The sequence below is a fragment of the Phoca vitulina genome, unplaced genomic scaffold (genome assembly GCF_004348235.1).
Source record: "Phoca vitulina isolate PV1807 unplaced genomic scaffold, GSC_HSeal_1.0 scaffold78, whole genome shotgun sequence".
In the NCBI taxonomy this organism is placed as follows: domain Eukaryota; kingdom Metazoa; phylum Chordata; class Mammalia; order Carnivora; family Phocidae; genus Phoca; species Phoca vitulina.
This window is the reverse complement of record NW_022589781.1, coordinates 2,421,280-2,438,401: the sequence shown is the minus strand read 5'-3', so window position 1 is coordinate 2,438,401 and position 17,122 is coordinate 2,421,280. Positions and strand designations below refer to the sequence as shown.

The 17,122-nt window shown below is 55.3% G+C and overlaps 1 protein-coding gene across 1 annotated transcript; it reads right to left on the bottom strand.

Moving 5' to 3' along the window:
- Positions 1–1,221: 1,221 nt before the first annotated feature.
- Positions 1,222–16,643, bottom strand: TLR5 (toll like receptor 5). The gene is given in 12 exon segments (XM_032393967.1): positions 1,222–2,073; positions 2,076–2,410; positions 2,412–3,704; positions 3,706–3,781; positions 3,784–3,918; positions 3,921–4,316; positions 4,319–4,515; positions 5,537–5,833; positions 6,652–6,825; positions 7,925–12,197; positions 12,609–12,772; positions 16,505–16,643. Coding segments are annotated over 8 exon segments (2,577 nt in total). The 5' UTR covers positions 5,608–5,833; positions 6,652–6,825; positions 7,925–12,197; positions 12,609–12,772; positions 16,505–16,643; the 3' UTR covers positions 1,222–1,999.
- Positions 16,644–17,122: the final 479 nt, after the last annotated feature.

Sequence of the window (17,122 nt, the reverse complement as noted above, 5' to 3'; positions counted from 1 at the left end):
TCATCCCCATACCCCACTCCTCCATCCCTCCAAACCCCATCCCTCCATCCCCCACTCCCCCATCCCTCCATCCCCCACTCCCCCATCCCTCCATCCCCCATCCTCTTATACCCCCATCACCTGCCCCTTCATCCCCCATCCCCCACTCCTCCATCCCCCACCCTTCATCCGCCCACCCCTTCATCCCCCATCCCTTATTCCTCCATCCCCCCACCCTTTCATCCCCCATCCCCCATTCCTCCATCACACCATCCCTCCACCCCTCCAGCCCCCATCCAATCTCTCCATCCCCTCATTCTAGCCCAACCCCTGGCTGCTCATCAAAGTTGTGACCATCCCTCCACCCAGGAGCCCCACGCCATGCTGCATGGTTTGAAATGAGCCTCGGGCTCCTAGCCCTTCTGCCCCCCACCCAGCACCCAGCACCTCCCAGGAGCAGGCGCTGACACCAGGGATGCTGGGCGTCGCAGCACACCTCATCCATGCACCAGGCCCTTATTAAGCATGTACTATGGACCAGGCACCGTATGGGGCTTAGGCTACAGTGATGAATAAGACAACGTCCCTGCCATCAGGGGCTCATAGTCTAGGCCAGTGACAAAGATCTGTAGGGTTACAGGAATGGAAATTCACCAGGCAGATGGGGATGAGGACGGAGAGAAGGAATTCCTTCTCCAAGCCATATGTGGTCTGTGACGGCCAGTGAGGGTGGGACATCAAAGAAAGGTCTGCCCGCGGAGCTTGTAGTCCAGAGGGGCGAGGGGCCAGACAGGCTCACGGCTCTCACAGGAAGTCGTAAGTGCGTTTTAGAAGAACAGGTAAGGTGCCGAGAATTTGCACAAAAGGGAGAGAGGATGCTGGGTTGGAGGCCTCCCAGGAGGCTGCATGGGCTGGGTTTTGAAGAACATAAAGGATGGATGTGCAGAGCTGGGAGAACGTTCCAGAAGGAAGAGGTGGAGTGGGGGGATGTGTGTTCTGGAGGAGTCAGGGCCAGGGGCACAGGGACAGGAAGGACATTTTGGAGCGCTGGGCCCCAGGCCTAGGGGCACCCCTCAAATGTGACAGCCGAGCTGGGGCTGCTGGGTTTGGAGGTACTGTGCATGAAGTCATGGGCAATATTCTGGCACACCTTCCTTGGTTTAAATTTTCTTAGTACTTTTGCAGAAAAACATTTCTGTATTAAAAAACACGCAAAAAGACAGAATGCAAAATATGTAGAGATTTAAGATAAAAAAAAGATACAACTTCAGAGAAGTTCCCACTGCCTCCAGAAGGCCCCTCCGTGTGCGCACGCCCTCAGGGCCACAGCAGGGCAGATCTGAGAAGCCTGACGTCTTTGGTAGATAGCACCAGGCCCGCAGATGAGAAATCAGGCCCAGAGAGGGTGTGTCACGTACTCACAGTCACACAGCCACCCCCGAGCAGCAGAATGAGGCCTGGAACCAGGCTCTCTGTGTGCAGCTGACGAGCGGGGTGTGGGAGAGAATGGAGGGGAACGCAGGCCGTGTGCGAAGGAGAAGAGCTCACAAGAAACAGGGATAGTGCTACGGCTGCAACGAGATCCAGGTACAGTCTCGCCCGCTTCCGTGGGGCCACGGCTTGCCCCAGACCGAGCGGGACTGGCACCGAGCAGCGGCACCATCCCTGTGGCAGAAGCAGGAAACACGCCCTCTTTTCTGTGTTTCTTCGTCAGTGTTGTTCTGCAGAGCAGAGGGCGCCCCTTGCCGACCGAGAGCAAGCACCAGAGGGAGGCTCGCAGCCATCTGGGACCCCTCTCCCAGGCCCTTCCCACGACAAGGGCATGGCCTGTGGTCGGTGCAACTGGAGAGAACAGGATTCCTTTGCATTTCCGGGTCAGTGAGACCAGGCATCCTGTGGCTATGGGAATCAAGAGCTATGTTGTTTTCCTAGTAGGAAAAAACCAAAAACCTCTCCAAAACAGGACCCTGAAATGGTAAGAGTTATCTGTGGCTTGGGATTAGCTGGAAATGCTCCTTGACTAGGAGACTGTCGCCACAGTTTGCAGCTGGATGCTACTGTCCGTGTTGGCGTCCTTCTCTTTCTTCAGAATGTGCTGAGTGTGCGAAGGAACCAGCCAACGTCCTGGAGACCCTCGGGCCACCTCACGTACTGCCGTTTCCACACGAACCCTCTGATGCACTGATGCTTCACCAGCTGGTACTGGGACAGGGACCCGACGATCACCAGGATGAGGGCGCTGTCCAGGTCAGACACGCACCTGCTCTGGGCATAAGTGAAGGCTTCCAGGCACCACCCGTCTTGGAGGAAGTGTCTGCTCACGAGGCAGACCACCTTCCTGCTGCCCCACACGGTGTCCTTGATGTCGGCGATGTGCTTCCGCCCTGGGACAAAGTCTCTGTCTTCAAAGCACCTTCAAAGGTTGAATCTGAGCATCCAGGTGTCTGAGCAGAGCCCTCTGCACCCACTCAAAGTCTCTGCCGCTGAAGCAGAGGTAGGCCTCGTATTTGTACGTGTCGGACTCGTGGCGCTCGGCGTGGACCGTGGGCAGCAGTCTCTGGGCAGCCCTGTAACACATGAAACAAAGCCCCCGGAGCTTGGTGACCACGAGGACGGTCACGAGGAACAGAGTCAGAGTGACCGTGCAGGAGATGAAAAGGGACAACTTTAGGGCCTTCAAGACCTCCTCTTCATCGCAGCCCTCCATGGAAACAGAGGAGAGAGGCGTCCCTGCGAGCGCGTTGGGGTACGTGTAGTAGATATCTGCACGAGACCCAAATACAGTGACGTTGGTCTGGTCGAGCCAAGTAATGAGAGGATGGAGGTCACACTCACAGATGAACTTGTTGTGCGTGATGTCCACGGCTCTGAGGGACGCCAGCAAGTTGGGGTCCAGGGACAGGAGCTGGTTTCTGGACATGTCTAGCACCTCCAGGTTAGCAGACAAGTCGCCAGGAGCAAGAGCCTGAATCAGCCTGTTGGAGTTGAGGTCGAGGCCCCTCAGCGCAGTCAGGTCACTAAGTGCCCCGGGCGGGAGGAAGGCCAAGTAGTTGTTGTTCAGATACAGGATCTGGAGCCGCGAGAGCCCCTTGAACACATCCCAGCAGAAGCCGGTTTCCCAGGCAAGCTGCAACATGTTTGCTCCAAGGAAAAGCTTTTCTAAGCTGAGGCTCCCTGTTGGGCCATGAGCTCGGCCGCAATAGGAAAAGCGGTTTTGATTCAGAATGAGGACCTGGAGGTCAGGGACGTGGAGGAGGAAATAGAGATCATCCAGATCTTCTAGCCTGTTCTCTGACAAGTGGATGAACTTGGCTTTAAGTCTAATGTTCAGCAAGGCTGCCAGTTTATTGCTACCCAAGAAGACAGTGTCTAGGCTTGGCAGAAAAGGAATTGTTTTAAGAGCATTGTCCCGGAGATCCAAGGTACATAATGTTTTCAGGAATCTGAAGGTCTGGTCCTGAATGATCCCAATGTGATTGTTTTGAAGATCAATATAGGCTACCTGAGGGAGTCCATAGAAATCAGAATTATAAAGCTCCCCCAGGAGGTTATATGACATGTTGAGAACCTGGAGGCTGTCGAGGCCATAAAATGCTTCTCTTGCAATCCTGTTTATCTTCTTGTGGGCCAGGTTCAGGAGCTTCAAGTCCTTGAGGGCCTCAAAGAGTCGGAAGTTCAGGGAGAAGATGAAGCCATGGGACAGATCCAGCCGCAGCGCCGCACTCCCGGTCGGGGTCCCTGATGTTCGGGAAGCCAAACCCGGACCCCATAATGTGGTGGGCCAGAACCAGGGAGATCTGGCTCCCATGACGTCTGCTGTCCAGCCGTTGTCAGAAACGTCCAGGGTTTCTAAGGCCGTGGTTGTGAGCAGGTTCATGCATGCGCCCCAGTCCACGGAGACCCTGCTGTACGGATGATTGGCAGTAAGGTTTAACAGGGGAACGTTTTCCCTTGCAGCGGCTGGAGCTCATGTGAACACACAGTGGGGATCTGGTTGAGGGAAAAATCAGTGGACTTCAGGGAATTCAATTCCCAGAATGAAGGATGAAGGTTAAGGCCATGAATCTGATTCTTGGACGGGTCCAGGTGAGACAAAGACTCTAAGTTTCTGAAATAACCATCTTTTAATATATTATCAGGCAGACCACAGTGGAAGAGTCTAAGTTCAAGCAGGTGGGGCAGCCCCTGAAAAGCATCGGGATGCAGGAAATCTACCTGACTCTTGCCCAGGTCCAAGACCCTCAGGTTGGGCAGGTTTCTGAAAGGTTCTCTGCCAATGGTGAAGGGGGTAAACTGAGTCCCAAGCTCCAGCAGCTGCAGCCGCTCCAGGAAGGGAAGGTTGTGGGTGTGACAGTCCGGATGTAGTTGAAGCTCAGCAGGAGGGTCTGGGTGGTGCTGGGGACCGGAGGCACCTGGGTGAGGTTGCAGGAGCGATACAAGGCCCTCTGACGGTCAGAGGCGCAGGAAGGAATTGCAAGCACAGGGCCAGCTGCAAGCGTCACCCCAAACAGAAAGCCCAGGTGGCCTCCCATGATCCTGCAGGGAAGGAGGGAGGATGAAAACACAGCTGTCCCAGCTCAAGGCATCGCACCAGGGCCCCTAGGACTCGGAGGCTCCCCCATGATGCACCTGCCCCCGCCAGATCCCATGGCCGTGGCCGTGGCTGACGTGTCAGTGTAAGTAGCGCTTCTCGCTCTGACTTACACTGCGTAGTAAGCGCTGTTCTAAGTACCTCAGAGGTACTTGATCTTTATAACAGTCTGTTTCTCATTCATTAGTTCATGCAATCACTTATTCAAGGTTTGCAGAGAAAGCTGAAGAAAACAGCAGGTAGAGACACATTTGTGTTCCCCCTCCCCCGCCCCTGCCAGGGACCCCTCCTCACCTGCTGTCGGCTCTGCAGCTGCTCCCCAGCTGCCCTGGCCAGGGCACAAGCCCGTCTACCCCTCTGCCCTCGCTCCACACACACGGCACATGGGATCACACATGGCATGTCATATCACACATGGCAAATGGGATCACACACAGCACATGGGATCACACACAGCACATGGATCACGCACGGCACATGGGGTCACACACGGCACGTCGCATCACACATGGCACATGTATCTCACACGGCACATGGGATCACACATGGCTCATGGATCACACACGGCACATCGCATCACATATGGCACATGGGATCACACGGCATGTCGCATCACACACGGCACATGTATTACACACAACACATGGGATCACACACAGCACATGGATCACACATGGCACATGGGATCACGCATGGCACGTCGCATCACACACGGCACGTCATATCACACATGGCACATGGGATCAAACACGACACATGGGATCACGCACAGCACACGGGATCACACGGCACGTCGTATCACACATGGCACATGGGATCACACACAGCACGTCGCATCACACACGGCACATCTCATCACACAAAACGCTCGCCCTTTTCATCACTCTCCATGAAGCGTCGGACGTGGCGGGTCTAGAACAGCCTGTGTGATGGCGTGAGCGGGCGGTCAGTACAGGGCGTCCATACCTGCGTCTGGCTTGTGTCCCCAGCGCTGCGCTGGGTGGTGAGGCGTCCCGTCTCCCGTGCCGGGGGCGCATTCAGCCTGCTCTGAGTGGAACCTCCAGAGGAAAGGAAGGACCCCGTGGCTCAGAGGACGGAGAATGGGGCGAAGGAAGGGGGTAACAGGAAGCAGGTGTGGGTCTGCACAGAGCCTTAACCCATGGCCACGGAGACAGCTTCCCATGGGGCTGGCCCACGGCTCTGCAGAGGCTTTGTTCCGCCTTGGGGCTGATTTGTGGTGGGGTTTCCATGGAAACCCTGAGGCTGAGACACACAAATTATAGCAGATCAGAAGTAGGCGTGCACCCGGAGTTGACCCCAAGCATTTGAACCGTGCATTTACTAATCATGGGGAAGAACTCGGCGAGAATGTTGATCAGGGCTACTCATTTCTCCACCATTTGCACCCGAGGCCGAGGCAGGGGTGGCAGCAGCAGAGGCCCCGCACCTCTCGTGGGCCACTCACCCTGTCCGTGGCCTGGAGACCCCCCTGTCCCCACTCACTTCTGGTCTCTCCTTGCATTCCCCAGGTGGCTCCCTCCTTCTCACTTCCGTGGTCTGGCTCCACCTGCCTCCCCAGCATCATCGGGACAAGCGTGTGCTGCACGTCCGCCATGTGCTGGGCGCTGTTTGGGGCCCAGGAGGGGTGAACAAACAGGCCACGCTCGTCCTCGGGGGCTTATGTTCTAGTGCAGGCAAGCAGGGAAGGGGTGACACCCAACAGAAGAAGGAACGTAAACCGGCAACATGGACACTGGGACCGCCAGGGCGGGGGCCAGAGGCTATTTGTAGAGTAGCCGGGAAAGCCCTCCCCGATGATACTTTATTTGAGCAGAGACCCGAGGAAGAACAGGAAACGGAGAGGCCCGGTGTCAGTTCCACCACATGGGGCTCCCGTCTGCCACCCCAAACTCTGTCCAACCTCAGGGCCTTGGCACATGCTGCTTCCTGTTTGCTGCTCACATGGCTGGATCTCACGTGGACACTTCCTCAAGAGCCTTCCCCCACACTCGCTACTCGCAATAACTCCCCGTCCCCTGACTCTTGAAACCACCCTGCGTATTTCCCAAGCCCTTCATCACCTTGTGCAGCCTCTGGTTTCCTTATCTGCGGTCTGTCTCCCTGACTTGGCTACCTTCTCCATCAGCGCAGCAGGCGTGGGGAAGGGTGCGTGCCGCCAGAAAGGAAATACAAAGTGGAGTAAGTCACCCCGCCGGCGAAACGTCAGGGCATTCGATCTGCTGGAGGAACTGTCTCTGGTAAGAAGGAAACTGCATTTTATCCACAAAACGTCCCATGTAGCACAGGGGCTCCCAACGGGGACGCTGCCTCTGCCGGAGCATCCTGTGAGCGCGCGGGGGGTTTTGGGGTGTTTTGGTCGTGGAGAGGAGGTGACGGGAGCCCCCCAGGGAGCGGGGAGGCTCACTGGGCGCCCGCGGCTGGAGGATGTCCCACCAGGCGGCCCTGGAAGCTAAAACCGTGCTCAAAACTACCTCAGAGCCTGACTCTTTTCTCGGGGCCAACAACGTATTTCTTGCACTGTTTTACTATATACTGAGTTTTCCAGGCACATGACCACCTTGTAAATCTAGGGAAGATCGTACCTTGTTCCGTCTGGAGCTTGACGAGGAGTTATTCACCATTTCAGAAAATCCCTTCATGGTGCCCAAGGCCCCGGGGGGGCGCCTGGAACCACGTGTGCACGTGTGTGTGTGCGCACACGCCAGTGTGCGTGTGTGTGCACACATGTGTGTGCATGCGTGTAAGCCAGTTTATTCGGCCCTCATTTCTAAATGTCAAATGTAATTTTTAAAAAGTTTAAGAAACGTCCATTAAATATTTTCCTACGTCTCTTAAATCCAAACTTATTCTTTTTTTTTTTTTAATATTTTAGCGGGGGGAGTAGGAGAGGGAGAAGCAGGCTTCCCACAGAGCAGGGAGCCCGATGCGGGACTCGATCCCAGGACTCTGGGATCATGACCTGAGCCGAAGGCAGACGCTTAACGACTGAGCCACCCAGGCACCCTGAACTTATTCTTTATATGTGTGAGAGTCCAAATCACTCATTTTGCCTCCTAGTGTGGGGCTCATTTAATTCGTCATAAATGACTTCCCCTTTAATTTCTTTTGGATATTCCTGTTAGGGCATTACATTGATTTCTTTAAAATTGTGTGTATGGGTAGATTAGATTAGATGTGTGATTCCATTTCAGAATGGAAAAGTCTGGTCATTTAAACATTTGTGGTAAAAAGCTGCTTTCCTAAGCACTGCAGTCCTGAGGTAAAGCTTCTAGCCCCTTCTTCCCACGTTCACTGTAGGCGCTGCGATGATTAAAGCCAGATATTCTTACGTACTATTTCCACCCACGTAGCGTGTGGTTGTCCCTCGCACAGATGATCAGACTGAGTCACAAAAGTAAAACTGCTGCTTTCTTCCTCAGTGAATTTCTTTTGGATTCAGGTGGGCCTTGGAGCCAATGACCTTGTATTTACGGAAGACACACCTGTGTTCCAGGAAGTGTGATTCAAGTTCAGAGTGATCTCAGTAGATAAAGTGAAGACTAGTCAGAAAGAAAGCAGAAACGGGCAGATGTGGCATTATGGCCCCTCGGCAGCCCCAGAGGCCAGCCCCAGCCCCCCAAGAGGGCACGGGCTCTGGGACAACACCATCCCTGCCATCCCGATTCCTAAGCGAACCAGCCTGGCACCTTCACGGAGACGGGACGAGAGATCACGGGTTCCCGCGGCGACCTGCATCAGGCTCCAAACTCCCGGCACGCGTCCCGGGCTGTAGTTCCAGAATCTGGGGCAGCTCTGGTGGCCTGCACTGGGCCACGTGGTGGGAGGCGTGGTTCTCGGGAGGGAGATCCTCCTGGAGACACACACAGATTCTCAAAGGTGCTCTGAAGGGGGCAGGAAGAACACTGAGGATGTGGGAGACGTGTGGTTGGGGAAGACCACACTCTGTCTCCCCAGCCGCCTTCCTGTCTCACGGTGGGAACGGGGCCCTAAAGCAATGTGCAGGGACCGCACTCTACAGTAGTTCTTAAATACTTTGAGACTCCAATAGCTCTGATTCCTTGACCTCCAAAGATGCACACGCGCATCAGGACCCAGCTTCCAGGGTTCATGGACCTCCCGACGGCTGCTCCTTCCAACCCATCACTCATGAGGAACAACCAGCACATTCTACAAAGGGCCCGGTGGTAAACATTTCAGGCTTTGCAGTCCAAATACCACAGTTTGCCAACCTTTGTTCTAGAACAGAATAGAAACTTTGATTTCACAAATGAGGATTTTAAGTGAGTGTAAGATAAACATATCCTGATACTGAGCTGCCAGTATTTGCAGGAAGAACTCACTTGGCCCCAAGTTGTTCGAACATCAGAACGAGTTCTCATCTTACATAACCAGACAGAAAAATCCCTGCAGAGACACACAAGAGGGAACACCAGCTCAGAATAACAGTCGAATGTCCTAGTTTCGCTTTTGCCTTTTTACAGACGACTCCTTGCTGACCCCCAAATGCATACCCTGGGCTAGGGGGCTCAGCCCTGAATTCGTGGCAGTAACGAGTGATACATGGGAGCCCCAGACAACACACTCTAAGATGCTGAACTGTCAAGCCCATGTACAAACAGTGAGGTGGGTAAGGCCAGATTTTAAAGAAAATTATTTGGGCTTATGTTGGTTGTATCACAAAGATACAATGCAGGCCGATTTTCATATGAAATACAGAAAGGTGTGAAACACTACATTTCTACCTCTGAAGGGGGCCTCGGGGGGGTCAAGTTCCAGGACAAGTGAGCAGACGGGTGCCGGGAGGCGCGACCGCCCAAGCAGAGGGTCCTGGAATGGGAGCCAGAAGCCCACGTGGGTTGAAGTAAATATGAACAAGTCCTGTTGTAGGGCGTGTCGAATCTAACGATGAGAACCAGGCTGTGAAGTTGCTCCGGACCCCGTCAGACCTCCGCGAGAGACACGGGCGGTGGGCGGCACCAGGAGCAGGTAGGAGTGGGCGTGGACTTTGGGGAGTCCAAGAGAGAAGACCAAGGGCCCCCACGTGGGGTGAAGCAGAGGGAGCGGGAGGGGTGCATGCATGTGGAGCAAGGCTCGGAGGACGCGCTCACGTCTCCCCAAGCTCCGCTGCAGAGAGCGGCCACCTAGTGGTGCAGGGAGCGGACACGCGATCCTGAATCGTTACTGAGCAGATGATGGACAACGGCTTACCCTGCTAACTGTGAGTGCATCAGGTGACATAAGTGTTCCTTCCCCCAAATCCCGTGCTACGCAAATTCACACGACAAAAATGGGGCTTCTGGGGAAAGGAGGCTAGTGTCCAACACTCAAAATCTTCCCTGGTGGCACCAAAAAAACTGATAAAGAGAAGGTAGCGCAGTCGTATAGATGTTACATGGTTATGAAAGACATGGTGCAGGAGACCGCTTTCACCTTGAGGGTCACTCAAGCCCGAGTCCCAGGCTTGCACTGAGCTGCACAAGGCGGGGGATGCAGGGATCCCTGGGAGCAGGTGGACAGCAGTGACAGCAGATGTGGATGGGGAACCGAGGTCCCCGACAGGTTCTCAAGTGTGTTGTGTTTATTCACATATGAGGTGGCTCAGCTGGGCCCAGTTTTCTTCATTTAAACCTAAGAAAATGCCCACAAGCCCACATGAAATTCACATTTCCTAGCGTGTGGATTAAACAAGCATGTTACTCAAAGCACGTGTTAGAGCATCTATGCTTCAATTCAAGGCTAATGGCGCCAGTTTGGAGGATAGAGCGGCTGTTCTGTCTGAGAGCCTCTGGCAGAGCCTGGAGAGGCTGCAGGACGGGCTTGGGGACCCGCTGGGGCCAGCGTGGACTCGGGTCCCAGAGGCTCAGGGACCTGGGTGGATCCACTCCCCAGCCCTGGCGCGCTCATGCTTCGATGAAGGACAGACGAGCAGAGAAGGTCTCACCGGGGCTGCAGGTCAGAGTCGCCGGGGGGCCTGGGAGCGAGGAAGTCCAGGCCTCCCATAGACCAGGGACAGGACACAGCCTTACAACAGGCCTCTGGACTCTCAACAAGCATGTGAACTTTCTGCACACGCAAACCGGAGACTCCCTGGTGTAGACGAATGGTTCTTGAACTCGGCCGTCCTTCGGAATCGCCAGGGGACATGAAAACAGTACAGGTACCTGGGTCCCCTTGGAGAGATGGTTTAGTCGGTCTGGGGACGGCGGGGCATCCGGAATGGCTAAATCGCTCCAGGTGATTGCAAGCACAGAATGCCGGACATGCCAGCCTCACAGCTGCCATGCCGACTCGCCCGCCTCGGGACACAATCCCACTGTGGGTCCGTTCCCAAGGGGACAGAACGCAGAAAGGGCATCATGTGCACAACCACCGAGGGAAGCAAGCCAGCGTCCACCGACAGGCAAGTAGGTTGACAAAAGGCGTCGCACACACAATGTACGAGTCAGCCTTAGCACGGAGGAGACTCCGACGGCTGGTGTGACTAGCGAACCTCGAGGACATGGTGCCCAGTGACATAAGCCAGTCCCAGAGGCCAAAGGCGGTGTGATTCCACGTGTGTGAGCCAGCTGGTGTCTGGGCTCTGAGGGCGGCGGGAGCGGCACAGGCGGCGTGACTCCCCCTCCTGCCAAGCGCTGTTAATTACGATAACGAGACCAGAGGGAAAAGGGTCAGCCACTCTCCCGTTTGAGTCAAATTCACTTAGCTTTCATCCCAGCCGTTAGCAGAGCAGGTGCCTTTCTTGAGCTAACGGCCAGGACAGCAGACCGGCTGGCCTAAGCTTGGGTGAGCTCGGGGCGCGTCTCCACACTTAGCCCGGCCGGGGGGCCCCTTGATCCTTCACAGACAATACTGGTCCTGGGCCCCGGGCGGCACCTGAGTCTGAGCTGGGTGGTTCCCTGGTGGGTGGCGGCCCACTGCGGGCAGCTGCAGAGGACTCGCTGAGAAAAACACTGACTTCATCTACAAATGGGGACTGGGAGAGTTTCTCCAGAGTTCATGTGGCAATGAAAATTCCGAACTGAATCCAAAGGCGGGTGTGGAGGGCTGGGTCTGCCTTGCGTGAAGGCTTGAGGCCAGGACACCGGGTGGAGTCAAAGGACACATGTGTTTATGAGCAGAACAGGGCATCCCACGGACACAGGCCTGCCAGGGGGCACCAGGGAGGCCACGCTGTCTCGAGAGCCACGTCCTTCTAAAAGCCATCTTTCTGTAAATCAGAATTCCGCTCCCGAGGACAGGTGTTATCTCTTTGGTTCTCTGCCATGCCACCAGCAGCCAGGACATACCACGTGGGCAGGTGTCCCCTGAGTGAATTTGCCACGTCGTGCCTCTGGGCCGTCCCTCCTGTTCCGTGGTCCCCAGAGTGCTGGGGGTTGGTCTGCGTTCTCTGAGTCCCTGAAGGGCCTGGTCTGGGCAGGAGCTGGGTCCCGGGCACGCGGGCACATCCCTCCTGGCAGGGAACACTTACCTGTAAGCATTATACCACCAGCGTCTGAGAGTGAGCCTGTCCCTTCTTCTTCTTGCTTGTCTGGACGCAGCTGGAAATATCCTTCTGGGCATCTGTGGCGCTCCCTCCAAATTCTGAGCCCTTCGAACTGGCTCAACCCTGTGTCGAGTATTTCTGTTTTCAGCGTACATAGTCATCAAACCTAGCGAGGTAGGTGAGGTCAAACTGGGAGAAGCTTCCGGTGTGACCTCGGTGCAGCTGGTGGCCAATCCTGCGAGGCTCACCCCAGGACACCACCAGCATCGACTCCCCTCCCTTCCGGTCATGGCCGTGCCGCCCCCTTGCCCGGGCAACCCAGGGACCTCCCCGCTGGTCCCCCACTGACACACACACCCCTCACCCAGCTACCCAAGGGAGCCAGAGAGCACAGCTCTGCTCAGAAGCTGCACAATTCTTGAGGGCAGGGGCCTGGTTTTTATTCATGCCGTATCCCTGAAGTAGCACGCTTAAACACCCCAGTAATATTCCCCACTAATACTCTGAAGATTTATTTTCATTAGGAGTACTCACCTCCCAGGCCTAACACAGGGAGCTCCTGACACGTCCTCCCCATTCTAGGGGCCCAGGTCCCCCAACTGTTCTACAACTTCTGTTCCCGAGACCATAGGAACTTCATCAGTGACGCGGGTGGTCAGTGTTAATTTGGTGAATCAGGAGAAAGGGCTTTGGTTTTCCTAAAGGAGAAAAGCTAATTAAAGGTGAGAAACAGAAAACGTTATGCACTTGTTTTTCTTTTCTTTTTTGAAGATTTTATTTATTTATTTAGAGAGACAGAGAGCATGAGCAGTGAGGAGGGGCAGAGGGAGAGGGAGAGAGAGAATCCTGAGCAGACTCCCTGATGAGTGCAGAGTCTAACATGGGGCTCGATCTCACAACCCCGAGATCATGACCTGAGCGGAAACCAAGAGCTGGATGCTTAACCGACTGAGCCACCCAGGCACCCCCATGCACCTGTTTTTCTATGCCATGCAGCAATTGTCCTTGTAGAAGATTTTGAAACTATAGGTGTGTCTCCTACGGAGCAGAATTTTAATTGGAAAAGACCAAAACCATTTTGTGAGTCAAGGCACATGGAACCTCAGAGCTAAAGGGTTCTTGGAGATCTCAGGCTCAGCCCCTGGTTCAGAAGGTGTGCGTCAGAGCCAGTCAGGAGGGCAACTCGCCTCCCCGTGACTCCAAGAGGGAAACTCTACCCTTTCACAATCAAATGCATTCTTTACCAAATCACTGTGGTGCTGAGGAAGGGTCTCCATGGGACCTGAAAGTCCCTTCCACGACCTCACGGTGGGCATTTGGCGACTGCGGCTCAACCAAGCATGGGCTGTGGACAACGCTCACTGCCCCACGGTGAGCACGGGACTTGCAGGTTTCTGGGCAGACAGCTAAGGTCGCCATCAGAGTGTGACGTTTCTAAGCAGTCCGGCTAGGTAAATTAGGGCTGACTGAGGGGACACTGACTAGGAAATCCTCAGGGCGTAGATGGAGGACGAGGGGTCTTGCCAGTTGGAGAACTGTCTGGCACTGTGCATCGCTGCAGAGGTAATCACACTGGTGCTCAGAGAGGCTAGGCGCTTGCTAGAGGTCACATGTCCGTTAAACTGGGGGCTAGGGCTTATGTCCAGCTACAAACTTAGTCCTCATTCTGATCTTCCAAAAAACCCCAGATGGAATACACCAGGAAACAGGTGTAACAGGTAACAGAGAGGGCGCTCTGCACAGGAATCACTGGGAAATGTTGCTGAAAAGGAGATTTCGCCAGCAGGCTGGGCTGGGAGCTGAGACTCTGCCTCTGGAGCAAGCCTCCCGGTGATCCTGACCCGGAGGGTTCACCGACCGCAGCCTGAGTGGCAAGAATAGTGACCTGTCCTCGGTCACTGCTCACTGCTGACCAGATGCTGCCCAATCACTTCTGAGAAGGGGCCACGTTACTACATTCACCCCAACTCTTCTCAGCCCTGGAGGGTGTAGCATCAGATGGTTGCTAACGGAAATCAGTTGAACCCTCTGAGGAGGGGGCTGGACAGGCCACGCGGGTTTACATGCACCTCGGACACAGGTGCGCGGGGCGCTCCCCCAGCCGACGGGCAGGGGGCGGCAGAGGGCGGAATCCGCGGGTGCACGGGGAGCGGGGGCGCACCGGGAGCGGGGCTCGCCCAGGACCGGGTCGTCTTCTTCCCAAGCGCACGGGGCTCAGAAGGGATTATCCACCCCACCCACGCGCGCTCGGAGCTCTGCATCTGTTTTGATGGGTGGGGGAATCAGAATGAGGACTAAGTTTGCAGCTGGATTCAAGTCCTGGCTCCCAGTTTAATGGATGTGTGACCTCGAGCAAGTGCCTAGCCTGTCTGAGCACCAGTGCGATCATCTCTACACTAGCCACAGAAACAGTTTCTACTTCCCCAGGGACACTCCAGTGCCCGACCCAGAGAAACCGGTTACTGACGCACGCGTAACCCGCTAATATTTCTTGCTTAAGTACACAGACATCATTTATCCAAGTGCACCTCGCGGGAAACGCACTCCCTTTAGGAACCACTGAAGGGGAACACTGCGGAGGAAACGGAGTTTCTCCCTATGCCGGGGCGATCTGATGCTTCCCTTTTCTGCACTCATGGGAAATTATGTAAAATCTGGCCTGACTGTGTTTAGTATCTTCAGGTGGTGGTCCCCCCAAACCACCGCGGCATCCAGAGGCACCGGTATTCTGAAAACAGTATGTTGAAAACCCAACAGAATGGCTTCTCTTGGGTCTGTTCATTATACATTCCTTAGCACAGTCTTAAAGCATCTGATTGAAGAAAGTAATTCCATGTGGGTGATTATTAAAGAACAACAGCTGAAGGCACGACACCTTTCAACTCCTTGAGAGCTCACCACGGAGCTGAATATCTCTCCCTGTCTGCAGAAAATTCATCAGAGGCTCTCACAGCCTCCCTGAATGCAACTCAGCTGAAGCCCCCAGGCTGACGGCCAAGCAAATTGCCAGGACGCGGGGCCGGGGAAGCAGCAAGGGCGGCAACCAGAGCAGAAAGCTGGGAAGCCCCACCCTGCATCCCCTGAAGTATTGACAGTCTGCGCTACAGAGCTGCAAAAATCATCGGGATTGTGATGTAAACTGAGGCAATTGTGGGGGAGGCACAGGGAAGGAAAACTGACGGGGAATGGAAATGTGAGGAGAGATTACACAACACTTAAGAAGGGAGCGTGAGGAGGGAGTCAGGCCAGGAGGAGGGTTCCTGCTTCTCCCCTGCCAGGCGCAGAGGAGGGAAGATTTCACTGGTGGCTCTGCAGGGACTGGGAGCTGGGGCAGGGGGGCTGGCGAATACACCCCTGCTGGAAGCCCGTCCTCCTGCACTGTGCCCAGCGTCCCAGACCAAGGGAGCTTCCAGAGGGTGGAATCCGCCCTGGGCTGGCTGCCCGGAGGCTGGGCTTCATTCCGGGTGGGGTGGAGTCAGTCACACACATCCGGACCCAGGAACTGCACATTGCAGGGCTTTCTGCTGAGTCTGTGAGCGTGCAGAAACAAACAAGCAGGCCTATTCTGCTTTCAACACTCAGCAAAGCTGAACTTCCCAGTGCTCTCAAACCAACAAAGAAGGCTCTGTGATGCTGGACACAACTTCCTGAGAAGCCTTTCTTCCAAGAAAACAAAACCAAAAAACCTGGCAGGGTCAGCTTTGTATTCAGACAGTGGAATCTAAGCACTCCCTGCTCTGCTTAGAGCTGACATGCTCAGGATGATCACGTGACAGCACTTAGGCTGGGAGGGCCACGGAGGCTGAGGTGATTTTTACAATGTGCTCAGGAATTAGTTTTGGCCTGGGCCCTTCCTCTGGAACCCCATGGAACCTGCCCGCAATCCCACAATTAAGGGATTAGTGTCTAGCACCACAGACCTTCTACCAGGGCCCTGCCCCACCATGTCCCCTGTAACTCTCTGTGCCCACCATACCGGGAAGTTGCTGGCCACTGTCTTCTACCCACAAGAACAAGGGTGAAGCAAGTCAGGGATCCAGGGGTCCTGGACAGATTTCTCAACGCTCACCCAGGGTGAGTAAACGCAGGGAAAAGTGATTCAGCCACGCTCCCCAGGCCGGCCACCCCCAGCATCAGCATCCCCAGGGCTCTCTTCCAGTCACTGAGCAAGAGGACGGCATCCCAGATGTACCTGACGTCAGAACAGGGCATCATATTGATAGCGACACTACCTAAGGATGCTCAGGTTAATTAAGCTGCTTGTTTGTGGGTCACTGTGAAGGACAGGAGTGTTCAAACACTAAGTGACTTCATAGCTAACCCACAGGGAGGAGAAAGTTCCTGTCACCGATTCCCACCCAACATGGTCTCTGCGGGTAGGCTTCCTGGGACAGCGCACCCCTCCCCCTAAGAAAATCAACCGAACCCACCTCACGCCTGGGAGGATGTCATTCCAGCCGTGGTTTCCCCTGTCTTCATCGGCAGATTGTTTATAACGTAAAGGCCAACAATAGTGACCGTGGAGAGGGCGCCTGGGTGGCTCAGTTGGTTAAGCGACTGCCTTCGGCTCAGGTCATGATCCTGGAGTCCCTGGGTCGAGTCCCGCATCGGGCTCTCTGCTCGTCAGGGAGTCTTCTTCTCCCTCTGGCCCTCCCCCGTCTCATGTGCTCTCTCTCATTCTCTCTCTCTCTCAAATAAATAAATAAAATCTTAAAAAAAAAAAAATATTGACCGTGGAGGCTGTTTTCCCGGTGCTCTGGGTGGGCGGGGCTCAGGCCTGTGGTCTGGCAGCTGGGCAGCGTTCTGAGATTTCCACGGCCCCGCGGGCGTGGCTGTCTCCCTTTTCCAAGACAGTGAAGCCACCTGCCCCCTGGGGGGTGGGGACGAAAGCGAAAGTGACAAAGTCTGACAGCTTTCCAAAGGTGGGGTGCAAGGGACCTCGTCAGAGCCGGGGCTTCGCGGTGGGCCGCCCGCCGGCCACCGCGGGTCCGGGGAGGACAGCCCGAAGCGGCCCGGGACGCCCCCAGGTGGGGGTGACGCCCGACCGC